This window comes from Mustela nigripes, chromosome 11 (genome assembly GCF_022355385.1).
Source record: "Mustela nigripes isolate SB6536 chromosome 11, MUSNIG.SB6536, whole genome shotgun sequence".
Lineage (NCBI taxonomy): Eukaryota > Metazoa > Chordata > Mammalia > Carnivora > Mustelidae > Mustela > Mustela nigripes.
In genome coordinates this window covers 699,737-716,708 of record NC_081567.1, presented here as the reverse complement: position 1 = coordinate 716,708, position 16,972 = coordinate 699,737, and the positions used below count along the sequence as shown (strand labels likewise).

General features: G+C 49.8%; 1 protein-coding gene across 1 annotated transcript in view; it reads left to right on the top strand.

Moving 5' to 3' along the window:
* The first annotated feature begins 784 nt into the window (after positions 1 to 784).
* C11H7orf50 (chromosome 11 C7orf50 homolog) overlaps positions 785 to 16,972 on the top strand; it is a 124,751-nt gene continuing 108,563 nt past the window's right edge. The window contains exons 1-2 of the mRNA XM_059414261.1: positions 785 to 855; positions 10,772 to 10,901. Of these exons, the coding sequence (XP_059270244.1) occupies positions 10,773 to 10,901 (129 nt within the window). The 5' untranslated portion in view covers positions 785 to 855; position 10,772. The remainder of the gene's footprint in view (positions 856 to 10,771; positions 10,902 to 16,972) is intronic.

The following is a 16,972-nucleotide window of genomic DNA, read 5'->3' as shown; positions in this document are numbered from 1 at the left end:
TTTTTTTTTTTTTTTTTAAAGGTAAAACTAAACAATATATTACACATTTATATATTTTTACATTATATGCTGTTTAAGCTTATGGGAGGAAATTTCTTGGCCGTGTGGCCGCGAGGCCATCGGGGCAGTTTGAAAACAGGACGGTTTTCCTGAAGTGAGCAAGGCTGGACGTGCTCACACGGGCGTGAGTGGGAGGGCGGGGAGCGACCGCACCCGCACCGCACTGCACCGGGGGTAAGGTGGCTTGTTACCCGAGCCACACCTGTGCGCGCGGGCAGCTACCCTCGCACCTGGAAGCAGTGGAGGCACCGCAGAACCGCGCCTGCTCCCGCCGCTCCCGTCCCTAGGCCCCCAGGGGCTCCGAGGCAGCGACAGTCACCCCACTAGAGCACCTGCCAGCCACGTGGGGCCGCCCGGGAGACCCCTAAGCCGAAGACCGCCTCCTGGGGGCTTCACCCGGGCGGCGTTCAAACATTGTGCACAGTTCCATGGTTTCAGCATCCTCAGTTCATACAAATGAACTGCGTTTAAGACGAATCTGGTGCGCGCAGGCAGACCTCTCGGGGTGGTCCGCGTGGGGTTCGACCAGAAATGGGATGCGGCGCCCTAGCCTTGGCTGCCCGCGTATGGGGCGTTGCTAGGCAACTCGCGGCTCCCGGCAACAGGCAGCGCCCAGAGATGACGCCAACAGCCCGCGTCCGCACTTGGACCAGCCCCCTCGCGGCCGCCGTATGCAATTGGCCGGCGGGCAGACGGAGGCGGGTCTCGGCCAATGGGCGACGCCGCTCCGGAGGGCGGGACCGTGTTACTAGGGCGGTGCGCCTGCCGGAAGCCCGCGGCGGCGGCCACGCGCAGGTGGGTGAGGTTGGCGTGGTCGGGGGTCAGGGGGTCGCGGGGCGGATTCCACGTGGGTGCGGGGACTCGGCGGTTGGCAGGAGGGACTGGCGGAGTCCCGCAGATGGCGCGCGGGGATCGAGCCGCCGGCTGCCCCGGGCTGTGCCCCCCGAGCCTGTCATTCCCTTCGCCACAAGCCGCCCCTTGACTAAATCGTGCGGTGGGCTCCGGCGCGTGCGCCTGCCCCAGGCCAGGGCTCGCGGCGGAACGACGCCACCTGGGACTCTCGCGTTCTGCGGGGACAGAATTAATAAGTAAGGTGGTGGTGGGCTTCTGCAGGGAAATGAGGCGGAGCACGGCGTGGAGAGCGGGCCGCGGCGGTGTCCGCAGACACGGCGGGTGAAGGGGCTCCGGGCGCAGCTGTAGCCACTGTGGCGAGAGCACAGGCCGGAGGGCGGGGGACAGGGGGCACGTCGGGCAGCCACGTGCGTCCGAAGGCCTAGGTGAGGTCGTGGACTCCTCCCCGAGCACAGTGGGAACCCTTGGGAGGGTGTCGGGCAGAGCCTGACTTGGGCATTCTCTGAGGCATTCCGCAGGCTGTGTTGGAAATGGACTGGAGGGGCAGGGGTGGGGGCTCTTGAGAAACGCAGATGGGAGGGTGGTAGTGGTACAGGGAGTGGAAGGGAGTCACTGCCCTCTGGACGTGCTTTAGAGACAGGCAAGCGGGGCTAACGGACACTGGAGTTGTGGGACACTACAGTCTTTTTAGCTTGAGCTAGAATCTGGATTTCCCCGGATGGCGGTTTGTTGAGAGTCCAAATGCACAGGAAGATGGGTTTGTGGAGGACCATCAGAAGTATCCATGTTAAAAAAAAAGAAGAAGAAGAAGTATCCATGTTGATGCCTTGTGTTTGAGATGGTGTGTGAGGGAGTAGGTGATCCAGTGTATTACACTGTATCGGGTGATACAGTGTACTAATGCAGTTTCGGGAGAAGTTCGAGGTGGCCAGGTCCCCTGCCGATAGTTGGTGTTTAGAGCAGCACAGCAGGCTGAGATCAGTTAGCGGTTGAATGTAGGCAGAGAGGAAACTGGGCTCACAGACTGGAGCCCTTTAGTGCCGAGGGCCAGGGAGGTGAAGGTATAGGAGGAAAAGCAGGCGGTAGTGGGGTCTGTTTGGAAGCCAAGAGGAAAAAAGTATGTGGAGACAGAAGTGAGCATCAACTGTCAGATGCTGCTGTTAGGTCAAATAAGGTGAGTGCTGAGAATCTGCCATAAGGTTTCATGTCTGCGAGGAGCAAGCTGGACCGTAGTTTACTGTAGTTAAAGAGGTAAGGCTGGATTTCAATCAGTAATAACTGTTGCAGTAAGGATAAGAACTGCCTGAACTGAATTCACCTTGGATTTCTCCAGAGGTGACTGAGGGAATAGGGATGGGAAGGGGGAGCGGCACTTAGTAGACTTAGGAAGTGAAAAACTATAGAAGCTGGGGAAGGGGTGTTGGTCTGTGTGAAACCCATGTGGGTTTGCTAACTGGCACTTGTCAAAGGTAGGTTCCTACTCTTCCACAGAGCTGTTCGATGGGGCCCCATCATCGGGTGTCACAGCATTGACTTTTCTCAGGCAGGCACTTTTTAAGGGTGCTAGGGGCATCATAGGGATGGGGCCTTGAGCTGTTAGAAACTGTATTAGTGTTTTATTCAAGTCTTTGAGGGCCAAGGTTGAGGACCGGTGGAGAGAGGAGCCTGGTTAGAGTTGGGTCATGGAGACAGTCTTTGTCCTTATGGTATGGTTGGTGATCTTGAGAACAGCTGAAGAGTGGCGGAAGCCTGGTGGAAGGGTATGGGAGGGAACAGGAGGGAAGGGGTTATGCAGTGCAGGTAGGTGGCTCTTGAGCAGGAGGAAACAGAAACGGGGTAAAGAGCATGTGAGATCAAGAGAGTGGGAAATTTTGGTTGAGTAGAAGGGAAGCTGGACCCGAGCAGGAGAGGAATTGTTCAGTGATGTGGCTGCGTAGGCAGGGCATGGAACCCAGCGCCAAAGTGGAGGGTTTGGCCTCCGTTGGAAAAATGACAGGATCCATTGTAACAGGAGAAAAGGGTGGAGGGGTAGATGTGGGAGCTTGCAGAAGCTCCCTTCCAGTTGCTTTGATTTCCTCTGTGATCAGGAATTAAGGTCCTGTGAGAGAAGGGAGAAGACCTTGGCATTTTTAGAGGAGAGGCTTGTCCAGGTGAGTGGCTGGGGTGGGGAAATGTGGTAGGACCACCAGTGAGGCTGAAGGATTATTGGACCCTGGGGTGCTGGGGGTGGTGAGCTGCAAAGAGGGGCTTGGTGAGTGAGAAATTTGGAGCATTTGTAGTAACTGGGCTTCAAGTTTGGCATTTGGAGGGGGGAGAGGGGAGGGTAAGTACCAGGAGAGCAAAATCCAGAGGCTATTCTGTGTGGGTAAGTCAGAATGCAGACCAGTCTTGGATCAGAATGAACAAGAGCAGAGTCCCAGTCCCGGCACAGGAGCTGGGATTCTGCTCCTGGATTCCCCGGACAGATTTCCTCGAGGGTTGTGGATTGTGAGGGCGCACACCCTCCTCCAGGGGCCCTTCCTTGCAGCCTGCCTGACAGGACACATCAGAGGTATCATGCTGTGGGTGAGAGGGGGCATTAGGGCCTCTGGGTGGGGATTTCAGATTTAAGAAGACTCTTTTCCTATAGGCTGATTTATTTTTTAAAGATCCTATGGAGTTTCTTTTCAGCCCTGGAGACCCAGCAGCCTCAGCCCATTGGCGCTGACACTTCCTGACTAGTGACTGTAGCCAAGCCCAGATGGTTAGTTGGTCTCTGTGTGTCTGATGTGGGTCCTCAGCTTTCTGTTGGTGGAAGGGTTTGTTTGCTCCCCTGAAGACTTTTGAGCTGGTGTTTTAAAAGAAAGGTTGTGTTTCTGCTTTTGTTGTAGAAATTACAGAAAAGTAGAAGGGGGAAAACCATACTTGTAATTCTGACTCTCTAAAATGTTAATTTTTTTTTTTTAAGATTTTATTTATTCATTTGACAGAGAGAGACACACAGGGAAAGAGGGGACACAAGCAGCGGCACAGGGAGAGGGAGAAGTAGGCTTCTTGCTGAGCAGGGAGCCCGATGAGGGGCTCAATCCCAGGATTCTGGGATCATGACCTGAGCCGAAGGCAGATACCCAAAGACAGAGCCTCCCAGGTGCCCCGAAATGTTAATATTTTAATGTATTTCCTTCTAGTGTTTTTCTTCGTACATACATATTATTTTTCCTACAAAAGGAGGGTCATATTGTACATATGTAGGTTTCTGCCCATCTTTTCCTTTTATGTCGTACCCTGAGCTCTTCCTGCCGTGACTGAGTGCTTGGTGTGCTCAGGGCAGCCGTACTCCTGTGCGTGAATGAGTCATTCATTTGCCCGGTCCCCTATTGTTGGATAGTTACAGGGTTTTCCGCTTTTTAATTGAAGAGGCGTTATCATTCCTTTACAGTGCCATTGTCGTCCTTATATTTGAATCTCAGTCCATGATTATTTCATCAGGATAAGTTCTAGAAGTGGAATTACGGGCTAAAGCACTTGATAAATGTTATGAAATTGCCTTTTAAAAGGACTGTGCCAATTTATTCTCCTGTCAGTAGGCATGATAATGGCCTTTTCATCATTCTCCGGCTAACCCTGAATAATAGAATTTCAAAAATCGTTTATATAAAAAAAGGCATTTTTAACCTATGCAATTAGCTAAGTAATACGTACATACAGCTGGAAACCTGCAGCGGTAGCAGGAGATGGAAAAGAACAGCAGCCCACGGCTGGGCTGGGCCGCGCCGCAGAGGCAAGCATTGTCCTCGGTCAGCTTTGCAAACTGGGATCGCTTCCAGACATCCAGAGCACAGTGTGTGCCTTGGGTTTACCAGTTTTAGGCGTCATCTATTGGTCCGCCCCACTGATGGGTGCACCCCGGTTTCCTCACCCGAGTGCCGCCCTCAGCACTTAGCACAGGGCCTGGCACGCAGTGAGCGCTGGGTGAAGGTGGATGCTCACGGCCACCGTTGCTACGAATAGCTTTCCTGACACCCCTGCCCCCTCCTCCCGGCCCCGAGATAAGGGGAGAACTCGCTGGCGAAGCCTTATGAGCAGCTAGGTGTTTTGCAGAAAAGCCTGTGAGGAAAAAGAAACGCGAAGGAGAGGTCTCAAGCTTTTTGAGGTCAGGGCACCAGGCCACTGAGCTGCTGCCGGCTTCAGAGGAAGGCGGCGAAGCTCCACCGCGGCTGCTTTCCTCGGTACCCTTCCTGGAGTCGTCAGGCAGCTCCTGGGGACACTGAGGAGTATTTGTTGGCTCTGGTTGTGCTGGGATGCTTGGACACGCTCTCGTGCCCCTCACAGCTGCTCTGAAATAGGGCTACTGCTAAGGGCAAAAAAAGGAAGAAGGAAAACTGGTACAGGGGCATCATATAGCTTAATTTATTACAGATCATTTGCGAGAGATTAGAGGGTTTTTCTTTCTTTCTTTGTGTGTTTTAGTGGTTCACAGGGCTCTGTGGCCATCACCGCAAACTGATTCCAGAACATTTTCCTTCTCCCAAAAGAAACCCAGTACTGTTCACAGTCACTCCCTACCCCTGTCCCCTTACCCCGAGCGAGCACCAGGCTACCTTCCTGTCTCTTTAATCACTCATTGTGGAAATTTCATATAAGCGAGATTATACAATCTGTAGTATCCTGTGACTGGCCTGTCTCACATAGCAGGATGTTTTCAAGATTTATCCAGTGAGTGCTTCAGTCCCCCGCTTTTTTGGCCAAATAATGTTCCATTGCCTGGGTGTACCACATTTTGTGATCTGGTTATCAGTTGTGGACGTTCAGGTTGTTGACACCTTTTGAATGTTATGACTAATGTTATGAACATTCAGGTTTGAATTTTTATGTGGTTGTGTTCATTTTCTTTGGTGGAGTTGTTGGGTCATATGGTAACACAGTTAACTTTTTTTTTTTTAAAGATTTATTTATTTATTTGACAGAGAGATCACAAGTAGACAGAGAGGCAGGCAGAGAGAGAGAGAAGCAGGCTCCCTGCTGAGCAGAGAGCCCGATATGGGGCTCGATCCCAGGACCCTGAGATCATGACCTGAGCCGAAGGCAGCGGCTTAACCCACTGAGCCACCCAGGCGCCCCCACAGTTAACTTTTTGAGGGTCCACTAGGCTGTGGTACAATGTGGCTGTACCATTTTATATCCCACCAGCAGTGAAGAAGGGTTCCGAGTTTTCCACATCATCAATATTTATGATTATCTGTCTTTTTGCTTATAGCCAACTTAGTGACTGTGAAGTGGTGAGTCATTTGATTTACATTTCCCTAACGATGAATGATGTTAAGCATCTTTTCTTGTCCTCATTGGCCATTTGTATGTCAGCTGTGGGGTAATCTGTATTCAAGTTCTTTGTCCATTTTCAAATGGGACTGTTCTGTTATTGTTGTTGTTGTTGAGATACAAAAATTCTTCATACATGGTGTTCACAAGTCTCTTTTAAGTTATATGACTTGCGAATATTTTTTTCCAATTCTTGATATTGTCTTTGTACATTCTTGCTGACATCATTTGCAACACAAAATTTTCTAATTTTGAGAAGTTCACAATTTATGTTCTTTCTTCTACTTCTTATGTTTTTGGTGTCATACCTGAGTCTGTTGCCTTATCCAGCATCTTCAAAATTTACTCCTGTGTTTTAGCTCTTACATTTAGGTTTTTGATCCATTTTGAGTTAATTTTTGTGTTTGGTGTGAGGTAGGGCTCTCAGTTCATTCTTTTGCATGTGGAAGTCCAGGTGTCCCAGCACTGTTTGTTAAAAAGTCTGTTCTTTCCCATTAAATTGTCTTGGCACCCTTGTTGAAAATCACCATGAATGTAAGGGAATGTCGTTTTCTGTAACAAACATTGATAGTCTCAAAGTCAGGAGACACCGTCTCTTAGAACTATTAAAAGAAACCTTTTTATAATGTGGAAAAGTCTTTCTCTCTTTTTAGCAAATAGACTTAGTGATTAAACTTTTTAATGATAACTTACAGAATGAATAAAGATTTAACTTAACTTTTATGGCAACTGGTATGTAAATATTTGCTAAACTTTCCTTATTTCTCCAACGAGGTAATTGGCTGACAGAGTCCTTTGTCATTTCAAAGCCCTTGTGTCAACAGTCTCTTGTTCTTTCACGATTTCTTATTACACTGCTAATTGAAATTTGTAGCCTCTGGCTTTGAATACTTTTTTTAGATAAGGCTTAATTAAAGACTGTGGAGCTTGGAATTTTTCTGATTCTACAACAGTAAAACGCTTTCATTGTGCTGTCATCAGTCACAGCCCCAAATGGGGCAGAGGGAGCCCTCCATGCTGGCGCTGTGTCCTCTTGGATGTGGCCCTATGATCACCTGTTTCCTGGGTGTTCCTCACAGCTTGATATCCCAGGTTCATCTTACACTTTACTTGCTCCAGACCAGCAATCTTAAGGAACTCTGTACCCCCCACCTGCACCCCTTTTATAAAATAGAGAATGCTATTTAGAACCCAAATCTGGACTTTTCATGTCTGCATTGCTTCTAGGCCCTTTACATTGTGATTACTCTATAGTTGCCCACCCCAGAATGCTTTCCCACTTCTGTTTGCCTTTGGGTAGCACTCACTGTCTTCTCATGGATCCTATATTTGCGTCCCCCCATAAGCATGTGAACTGTGTGTGGATAGATCTTTTGGACAGCCTGGCCTAGCCTAGAGCAGCTCATGGCCCGTACTCAGCACCCTGCAGGTGGTGACAGAGTAACCGGCAAGTGACAACACAGGAGCGGAGCGTGCCTGCGGTGTGATTGCTGGGATTGCTGGGTGATGGTGTGTGCACGCTTATTTCTACCAGCTAATACCTTCATGTAGTTGTCCCCTTATGTCTCCGTGGAAGCAGTTTTGCTTTGGGGGGAAATTTACATTTCGGAACATCTGTTCAGAGAGGACAGGCTCAGGACATACCCAGTTCTTGGTCGCCTAGCTCTGCCTGTGCTACATGCTCTGTCCTTCACTGGCCTCCTGGAGGCCTCCTGCCACTGTGACTGTATCGCTGCCTGTCTGTCACCTGTGCTCACTTTCTTCTGTTTTATATTCTTGGCAACCCCATGTAAAAGTGTTTTCTCATTTACTTAAATACATAGGTCTGTCTTTCCCACTAGAAGGGAAGCTTCATGAAATCAAGGCTCTTATTTGCCGTGCCGCTTGCCCTGTGCTCAGCCTCTAGCACAGTGCCTGGCACAGAACTGGCTCTCAAAAAATATTTGCTGAGTTATATTTTTAATATCTTTTGATAGAGTCTAAAATGAATTCTGGTGTCAAGAGAAGAGAACATTGGGTTTCTCTTTACCTATATACACAGCTTTGAACGGCATGTCTAAAATTAAATTTAAAAAAATATAGACATAAGTATGCAATAGATACATGTATTATGTGTGTGTGTGTGTGTTTGTGTGTGTGTAAAATCTGGAATATGGAGGATGAAGCCACTGAGAGTGAGTTTAGGATAAATAAAATGAAATACGTTTTTATAATTTGTTAGGATAAAAGCTGTAGTTTTAGTGTAGGCCTTGTAGGTAGAGTTTTAAAGGACTGGTATTAAAAAGTAACCTTTATTTTTTTTCCAATTATAAAACCTTGAAAATAAAAACTAAGCTTTAAATAAATAGAAAGTTCCTTGTAACCCCACCCCCAGATATAAATAAAGGTAAATGTTTTGTTTATATCCTTCAGACATTTTATATGTATGTATATATAAGTATGTGTATATATGTTTTTGTATATTTGTCTTATATACCTCCTCTATTACTGTTTTTTAAATATTTTTAAATTTTTTAAAAAGATTTTATTTATTGTCAGAAGAGAGAGGGAGAGAGAGAGAACACAAGCAGGAGGAGTGGCAGGCAGAGGGAAAGGGAAAAACAGGCTTCCCACTGAGCAGGGAGCCCAGTGCAGGGCCATCCCAGGACTCTGGGATCATGACCTGAGCCAAAGGTAGCTGCTTAACTGACTGGGCCACCCAGATGTCCCAGTATTATTTTCTTAAAAATAAAATTGTATGATACTAAACATCGTGTTCTATGTTTTCCATTCTGTATCTGTAACACGATCTCATTTATTTTAATTATCAAGTTGATTTCCATTTTGCTGGTTTATTGTGATTTATTTAATCCTTTGTTAATGTGTGATTGGGTTGTTTCTACTAAAAACCACAGGTATGAAAAGCAGTATGTAAATGTTTGCAGGTGCTGGTTATTCAGTTCCCATCTCAGCTCCAAAAGCACATTTTACACTCCACATTGTGGTGCTCTGCAAAGGGCTTTTCTGTTTTCAGCTCCTTTTTGGCTCCACCCAAAGAGGGCAGTGGGGCGACTGGAGCAGGTGGGGAGGTGGGGGTGAGATGGGATGGGCAGCGGGTGGTGGCGCTTCTTGCTCTTGCTGTTCGGTCAGTGCCACCCAGCAGTGGCCTTGCCTGCAGCAGCAGGAGCTCGTTCAGTTCCTCACAGCTCCCTCCAAGAATCAGCCTGGTTCACCACTCCGAGGTCTGTCCTCAGAAATTCTCCCAGAAATGCCCCCCCACCCCAAGACTTCCCCACCCATTAGATGGCTCCCTTCGATGTCTGCCTTCGGATGTTCCCCTCAGACATCTTCCTTCAGACCTCCCTCCCTCAGAATTCCTCCCTCAGAGGTCCTTCCTTGGAGGTCCCTCCTTCAGATGTCCCCCCTCAGACATCCCTCCTTTAGATGTCCTCCCTCTGATGTCCCTCCCTAAGAGTTGCCCCCTCAGATGCCCTCCTTTGAGGTCCTTCCTCAGAGGTCCCCTCTCTGACCTCTTCCCTCAGACAGCCTGTCTGTTTTTCCCACAGACAGCCTCCCTGAGATGTCCTCTCTCCGAAGTCCTTTAGATGCTCCCCCTGCAGATGTCTCCCTCAGATGTCCCTCTCTCAGAATTCCTTCCTCAGAGGTCCTTCCTCAGAGGTCCCTCCTTCAGTTGTGCCCTCCCAGACCTCCTCCCTCAGACATCCCTCTTTCAGATGTCCCCCCTCAGACCTCCCTCCTTCAAATATCCTCTCTCTGAGGTCTCTCCTTTAGATGTCCCTCCCTCAGAATTTCCTCCGATGCCTTCCCTTGGAGGTCCTTCTTCAGAGGTCGCCTCTCTGACCTCTTCCCTCAGATGTCTTTCTCACAGATATCCTCCATCAGAAGTCCTCCCTCAGACGTCCTCAGATGTCCCCCCTCAGACATCCTTCCCTCAGACATCCCCTCCCCCTAGACATCCTCCCTCAGACTTCCTCCTTCAGAGGAGTCCTCTCAGAGGTCCCAGCAGCAGCCAGTGTCCCTCAGTGGAGGGCTGTCCACTATGACCTCTCTGACATGCTTCCAGGTTCTGGTACTTCATCCAGTTCTTGGTTCTCCTGTGGCACAATCCTACAAATGAAATGGGTTTTAGAATTCACAGGCTTCTTTCTGTTCTTCTACAAGGAGTTCTAGATACTACTGTGCTTGAGAAAGTAGACATAATCAGATGCTTCTCAGATTGTGTGTCCTTCCTCTGTGTGGCCCTGGTTGATACTTCTTTCATAATCCAGTGAGGCCATCCCAGACTCATCGTGGTCCCCTCCACCCCTTGGTGACTGAATGCCCTCGTGGCAGGGTACATGAAGGTCACCTGTGGCCTGTGAGGCTGCAGCTTCTCCAGCTGATGGGAAAGGAGAATTGGGGATTTGACTTTGTTTTAATTTGTATATCCTGTATATTCTGAAATACCTTTGTATTTCTTCAGCAGTGGGACAGTCCTCTTCCTCCTTTGTTTAATAAAATGTCCCAGAGGCTGAGACCTTTTATTTCCCATGTATTTAGCAAGTTGCCTTCTCTGTTGCAGGATGGCAAAACAGAAGAGAAAAGTTACCGAAGTGACAGAGAAAAAGAAGAAAAAACTGAAGAAGGCATCGACAAAAGAGAACCTGCTGGCACCCGAAGCCACGCTGGGGACCAAGCAAGTGCACCCCGAGGTAGGTGCACGTGGGGTCGTGGCGGCCTCACCTCGTTTCTTCGCCAGGAGGGGAGGCAGCTGGGGCTTGGATTGCTGGTGTCTGTCCGAGAGGAACAGAGGATGGAACAAGGGACATGTGGACACACTCGGTGCCTTCTAGCGGCCACTGTAAGACAAATAAGAGGTCTTCAAAGTTTAGGTTTGAGTAGCCGCCCGATCTGCAGACCGCCGTTTGGGGTGCCGTGCTGCAAAGGGCTTGGCCCCGTGGCGGTGGCACGGTGACAGGGCAGCCCTTCGAGCAGTGCTCTCGGGTGGGCCAGCGCGGCGTGCACAAGGAGGGACACCTCGGGGGATGCATGGAACGTGGCCCGAGACTCTGTACTCAGGAATTCAGATCATAACATAAAAGTGTTCACGTCTAGCATGACGTAACTCTGCCACAAAAGTAGGTATGTGCATTTAAATTTGTTTAGTTACCACCATGTTCTGAGTGTTAGCATTTCTCTTTATTGAGTGGTCTTTACAGTTCCTACCATGCAGATGATCAAAATGGCGTAAGATATTATAAGTTCTGACAAATTGTTGCACATAAAGTAGAATTTGAGCAGGTAGACAGCAGTAGCGATGCAGCAGCTTTCCCTGTTCATGCACCTGTGGGTGAGCATCCCTGTTCCTCGAGTGGGACAAGGCTGAGTGTGGGTGTTGGTCCTGTTTCCCACGCTTGCCTGTAAGCCCTGAACAGCCTTGTTCACATCAGTGAGTGAGGATGGAAGTTTGGTCGTTACAGCATTCTTAAATCCTCAAACTCGGAGACGGTTAATGTAATTTGGGGCACATTTTATCAAAATTTATTTTTAAAGATCTGCCATTAGATGACAACTTGACTAGATCCTTCTTCAGTTCTTTTGAAGAAAAAATTGGAAACTACCTGACTCGGTCAAGGATGTGTTGCTGGGGTAGTTGGGGTTGACTTCTGCAACACCAGTATTTCAAATTCTGTCCTTGCTTAGTGCCCCCCAGGTGTTTATGCCCTCAGCAGTGTTCCCTGGTAAGATTGAGGTGACAGGTGGCTTTTTAAAAAAAAGATTTAATTTATTTTAGAGAGCGAGAGCACGCATGTGAGCATGAGCAGGGGAAGGGGCAGAGGGAGAGGGAAAGAGAGAATCCAAGCAGACTCCACGAGGAGCTCACGATCCTGAGATCATGACCAACCCAAGTGGGAATCCGAGGCTCAACCCGGCGCCCCAGCAGGTGGCTTTTTCTCCAGAAAACAGGGAAAGGACCATTGTGCAGGGGGGAGGAGAGGAGGGCCAACCTGACAACCAGCCAACTTCCTGGCTGCGGGCCATTCTAGCCTTTACTTGGAGCAGGTTCGGAAGGACCGCTAGTGGCATTAGGGCCCTGGGAGTGCGCTCCTGAGACCACCTTTGCCACGCGGCTGCCCGAGCGAGTCTCGGTGTCCTTCAGGGTATGTGCGACCGCTTTGATGACTGTTGGTCCAGATCACTTGAGGTCTGCATCCACTGAGGCATCTCTGTACTTCTGAGAGGCGCTGTGAGCTCATTCAGAAGATGCTCAGCTGTGGCCATGGGGCCTGGGAGGTGTGGGGGTGAGCAGAGCGCAGGACCCTCACTGGTTCTGGGTACCCTTTTTCTGCATGCTCTTGGCAGAGAGCCTACCAAATGTGGCAGCTCATCTGATCACAGGCCAGTCTACTCCTGTGTGTGGAAGTGTGGCGGTTCACACAGCGTCGGTGTCAGGAACCTGGCTGGCATCAGTGGTGCCTGCGTCTTGCTCTGAGTGCGGGCTCTTCACAAACCTGTGACGCCCCCGGGGCCAATTCTTGTTAGTCTCTGTCCTCCGCTGCTTGAGCCCTGACTGGGTCTGTTCTTCTGCTTTCCAGCTCTCCGAAGGAAGCTGGCGTCCGGAGAGCTCCTCAAGCTCCTGCTCCGTGCTTCAGTCCACCCCGGTTCCTACAGAGCCGCAGTTACACATGATTTTCTTGGGCTCTTTCTAGGGTACTTTCCTGCTGCTTCTAGACTCCTCCAATTTCTTTCTCTTTTTCTTTTCTTTTCTTTTTTTTTTTCTAAGATTTTATTTATTCATGAGAGACATGGAGTGAGGCAAAGGGAGAAGCAGGATCCCTGCAGAGCAGGAGCCCAATGCAGGACTTGATCCCAGGACCCTGGGATCATGACCTGAGCCGAAGGTAGATGCTTAACCAACTGAGCCAACCAGGTGCCCTAGACTCCTTAAATTTCTTTAAAATAAGCCCCATACAGGTGTGCATGCCTGAGTAGCTCAGTCAGTTGAGCATCTGGTTCTTGGTTTTGGCTCAGGTCGTGATCTCAGGGTCCTGGGATCAAACCCCCCATCGGGCTCTGTGCTCAGTGCAGATTCTGCCTGAGATTGTCCTGCTCCCTCCCCTCTGCCCCCCCCAAGTTGTACACATACACACTTGCTCTCTCTGTCTCACACATAAAAAAAATAAATCTTTAAAATATAAAATAAACCCCATACTATCACCTTGGTGAGTTTTAATTTTGTCACAGAACTTCCAGCTTTCCTTTCTTGATCTCTGCTTGCTGGCGGGACCCACAGACAGTGTGGGTTTATGGTAGATGCCAGTATGGGTTAGAATTTCTGCGTAAGATGCAAGGTGATACTCTCTGTTAAGTTCAGGTCTTTTTTTTTTTTTTTTTTTAAGTATGTGATTGTTTTTTGTTATTAAAGTACATGTTGATTGTACTTCTATATATTCCATATATGTTCTCATATATATTGTACTTACATATATTCCAAACAGAAGAGGAGCTTCCGGTTTCTCTTCTGGTGATTAGATTTTTGTTTGGTTTGTAACATAGTGGAGGAGGTTCCTGGTAGAGGCACGTGCACTTTTGCTTCCTTTTCTGTCCCTGGGTGTTGAGGCTCAGGGGCAGGCTGGCCCAGGAGTGGAGGAGTGGAGGAAGTGGAGGAGCAGGAAGTGGGCTTTGAAACCCACCTGTGGCCTGCGGAGGAGAGTGAGTGCAAAAGCAAAACCGGGACTGACCAGCAGGGGTCGCAGCCCCTCTGCCTTCAGGCAGCTGGTGCTTGTTTGCCCCAAAGAGCTGCAGCCAAGCGTGTTTCCAGGCCCCGGGAGGATTTTTAAGTGCGTCTCCCAGTGAGGTGCTGTGCTTGCGGGCTTGTGTCCCGAAGACCCCTTCTTATACTGTCAGTCTCCCAGGGAAGTGGAGACTTCTCTGGGAGGACAACACCTTGGGCTATCCTAATAAAAGTATTTCTTTACTCTGTGGTTCTCATGGGAATATGGAAAAGCAATGTCAGGCAGTTTTCTAAAGAGAGAACATTGACCGCTGCACCTAATCTTAAGGAGAGTGGGTGGACCGGGCCTGGAGAGCACATCCTATTACCCTGGGAGCTCATGGAAAAGTACTGTGCTGTCCCCCCACTGCCCTGGCTCCAGGATCAACCTCTGGAATCCACATGAAGAACAGAGAAGCCTCTGTCCCCACTTGGACCACTGTGTTGTCCTCCCGGGACTGTCCGTCTAGATAGGCCTATGGGACCCTGTGTGGCCACTTCCCACAGCACAGGCGCCCTGAGCCTGTGCCAGGAGAGCTGACGTTTCCTCAGTGCTCGCCCTCTGTGGCCCCTGGGGGCAGCTTCCTCAGAGCCAGACTTCCCACTGGGATCAGGGGGCCTTGGCACACCCAGTGGGCTCATTTCTGACTTTCATGCACTCTGGAACGTAGAAAGCCATCTGTACAGCCCCAGACACCCGAACCCCCCGTTCCACTCCTTCATTTGCGTGGCTCACTAGCCCATTAACCTGCCAAGGCCCATGAGGGTCTGCATCTCAGAGAAGAGGGTGTGTGTGATGTCCTGGGATAGGGCAGAGCCCTTCTGCTGTCTTCCTTGGTGCTTGGTAACTGGTTCTGGCTGGCTGGCCACAGACTTTACTAAGGACCTACGGCCTTAGTATGTCCTACACCTAGCAGGCGCTACGCCTTCTCCCGCTGTTGTGCTGGGTGGACGACCCAGGGGTCTGGCATAGAGTCCACAGGCCTGTCTTCTTCCATCCTTCTTCCACGTATGATGTCCTGGACCACAGAGTCTCCACCCATTTCCTGGCTTCTTGAAACTGTCCTGTGAGCCTGGGCTTTGGGACTGGTCAGTCAGACCTTTAAGTTGCTGGTCCCCTTCCACTGAGAGGGTTGTGAAGATTAAATCTTAGACAGCAGGTGTATTCAGAGGGGCTGCGACCCTATTATCAGCTGGCACAGGAAAGGGCAGGAGGTCGTGGTATTGCTCCTGCAGGTCTACCCAGCCCTGCTGAGGAGATCCTCCATGGTTTAGTTTCTGTCCCAGGTGCTGAGCCACATGCCTGGGAAATGGCCTCCCGCGTCTGTCCCCTCGGGCCAGTCAAGCTGCTACATGCCTTGACCAGCACGTGGGAGGGGCTGCTGCGGTGCCCACGACCTGAGCTGTCCGGAGACAGGAGGGGTGGCTGGCGGGTGAGTAGGGGCCTTCTCCCTTCATTTCTCAGGTGAGAACCCCTGTGTTTGCAGAGCACCAGAGTTCTCATGGGACAGCCCTGGGGTGCCCCAGGCCCAGGTGTGGCTGTGGTCCTGACTTCATGTATGAGTCAACTAGAGAGGCTGGTACTTGCTTGGTCACCTGGCCAGCTGGGATAGAGAAAAGACTCACAGTGGGGTTTCCTGTGTCTGGCTACCTTTTGGAGCACCCGAGGAAGACCAGGACAGGGAGCTGCAGCGTTGCCTGCCCTGGCCCTTTAGGGTAACTGGGCGGGGAGTGCCAGTCAGTGGGCTGCTCAGCCACGTGCTTCGGCAGCAGTGCCTGGCACCGTATAAGGAATATACCCAACTCCTTTCTGGCATCTGCTCTCACACTGTAAATGTTGGTGATGTGCTTGGGAGAAAGACCTCAGATTTGACGAGCAGACCGTCCCACATTGGGAATGACAGTGCATTCCTGAAGTCTGGAGGGCATGGTGACTTCTTCTTTCAGAATGTCATGTGCTGTGCATAAGCTGTTGGGCTCCCAAGTTCCTTACGTGCCCCCTGTGTTTTCACGGGCCCTGCAAGGACGTGGCTGGTGACAGCGGGGCTAGACGTGGCCCGGGCTCCGCATTTCCATACTCAGAGTGCTCGGAGTGTTGCTTATCTGGAAGGGAAGTAGCTACTCCATATGGACCATTTTTTTTCCTTCCTATGTAATCTCGAAAATGGGATAGGAGCTACGGGCATGAAGCCAACAAGCACTTTATAAAACCATCGAATGAGGTTGTGAACTTTATGGCCTTGAGAATTTGCTCAGAGCCAAAATACTTCATTCCAGTGGTATTTTGCTTAAGAAATATTACGGGTCTGGCAGTAGACTTTTTTGTTAAACTGGTGGGGGTGAGGGGATGCTAATCTTTATAGGCAGCTCCCTGGGAGCCTAAATTGTTTTTCCAGCAGAAATTCCCCTCTGCCATTGTTTTGTTTTCTACTTGGTGACTACTGAACACTTAAGTTGTCAGCCAGCTGGGGTTATAAACCAACTGACTTCAGGGCTAAAGGAGTTGAGAGGAAAGGCAGACCCAGAGAAGTTCCGTGACTCCCCTGAGGCCCATGGTAAGTTAATGGGAGGTCGAGATCCCCTTGTCCTGTCTCGGTAACCCAGCTCAGCCTCCTCCCGAGTTTTTTCCTTTTTGTGGCCGAGTAACACTCCACTGTACTTAGCACGCATTCGGTCCTCCGTTCACCAGATTGCGAACATTTGGGGTGTTTCCAGTTTGGGGCTAGAATGAGCATGCTGTGAATATGTGTGTGCAAGGCTTTCTGTTTTCATTTCTCTTGGGTAAATTCTCAGGACTTCGGTGGACCACATGGTAAGTATGTGTTTACTTTTTTTTTTTTTTTTTAAAGATTTTATTTATTAATTTGACAGAGAGAAATCACAAGTAGACGGAGAGGCAGCCAGAGACAGAGGGAAGCAGGCTCTCTGCCGAGCAGAGAGCCCGATGCGGGACTCGATCCCAGGACTCTGAGATCATGACCTGAGCCGAAGGCAGCGGCTTAACCCACA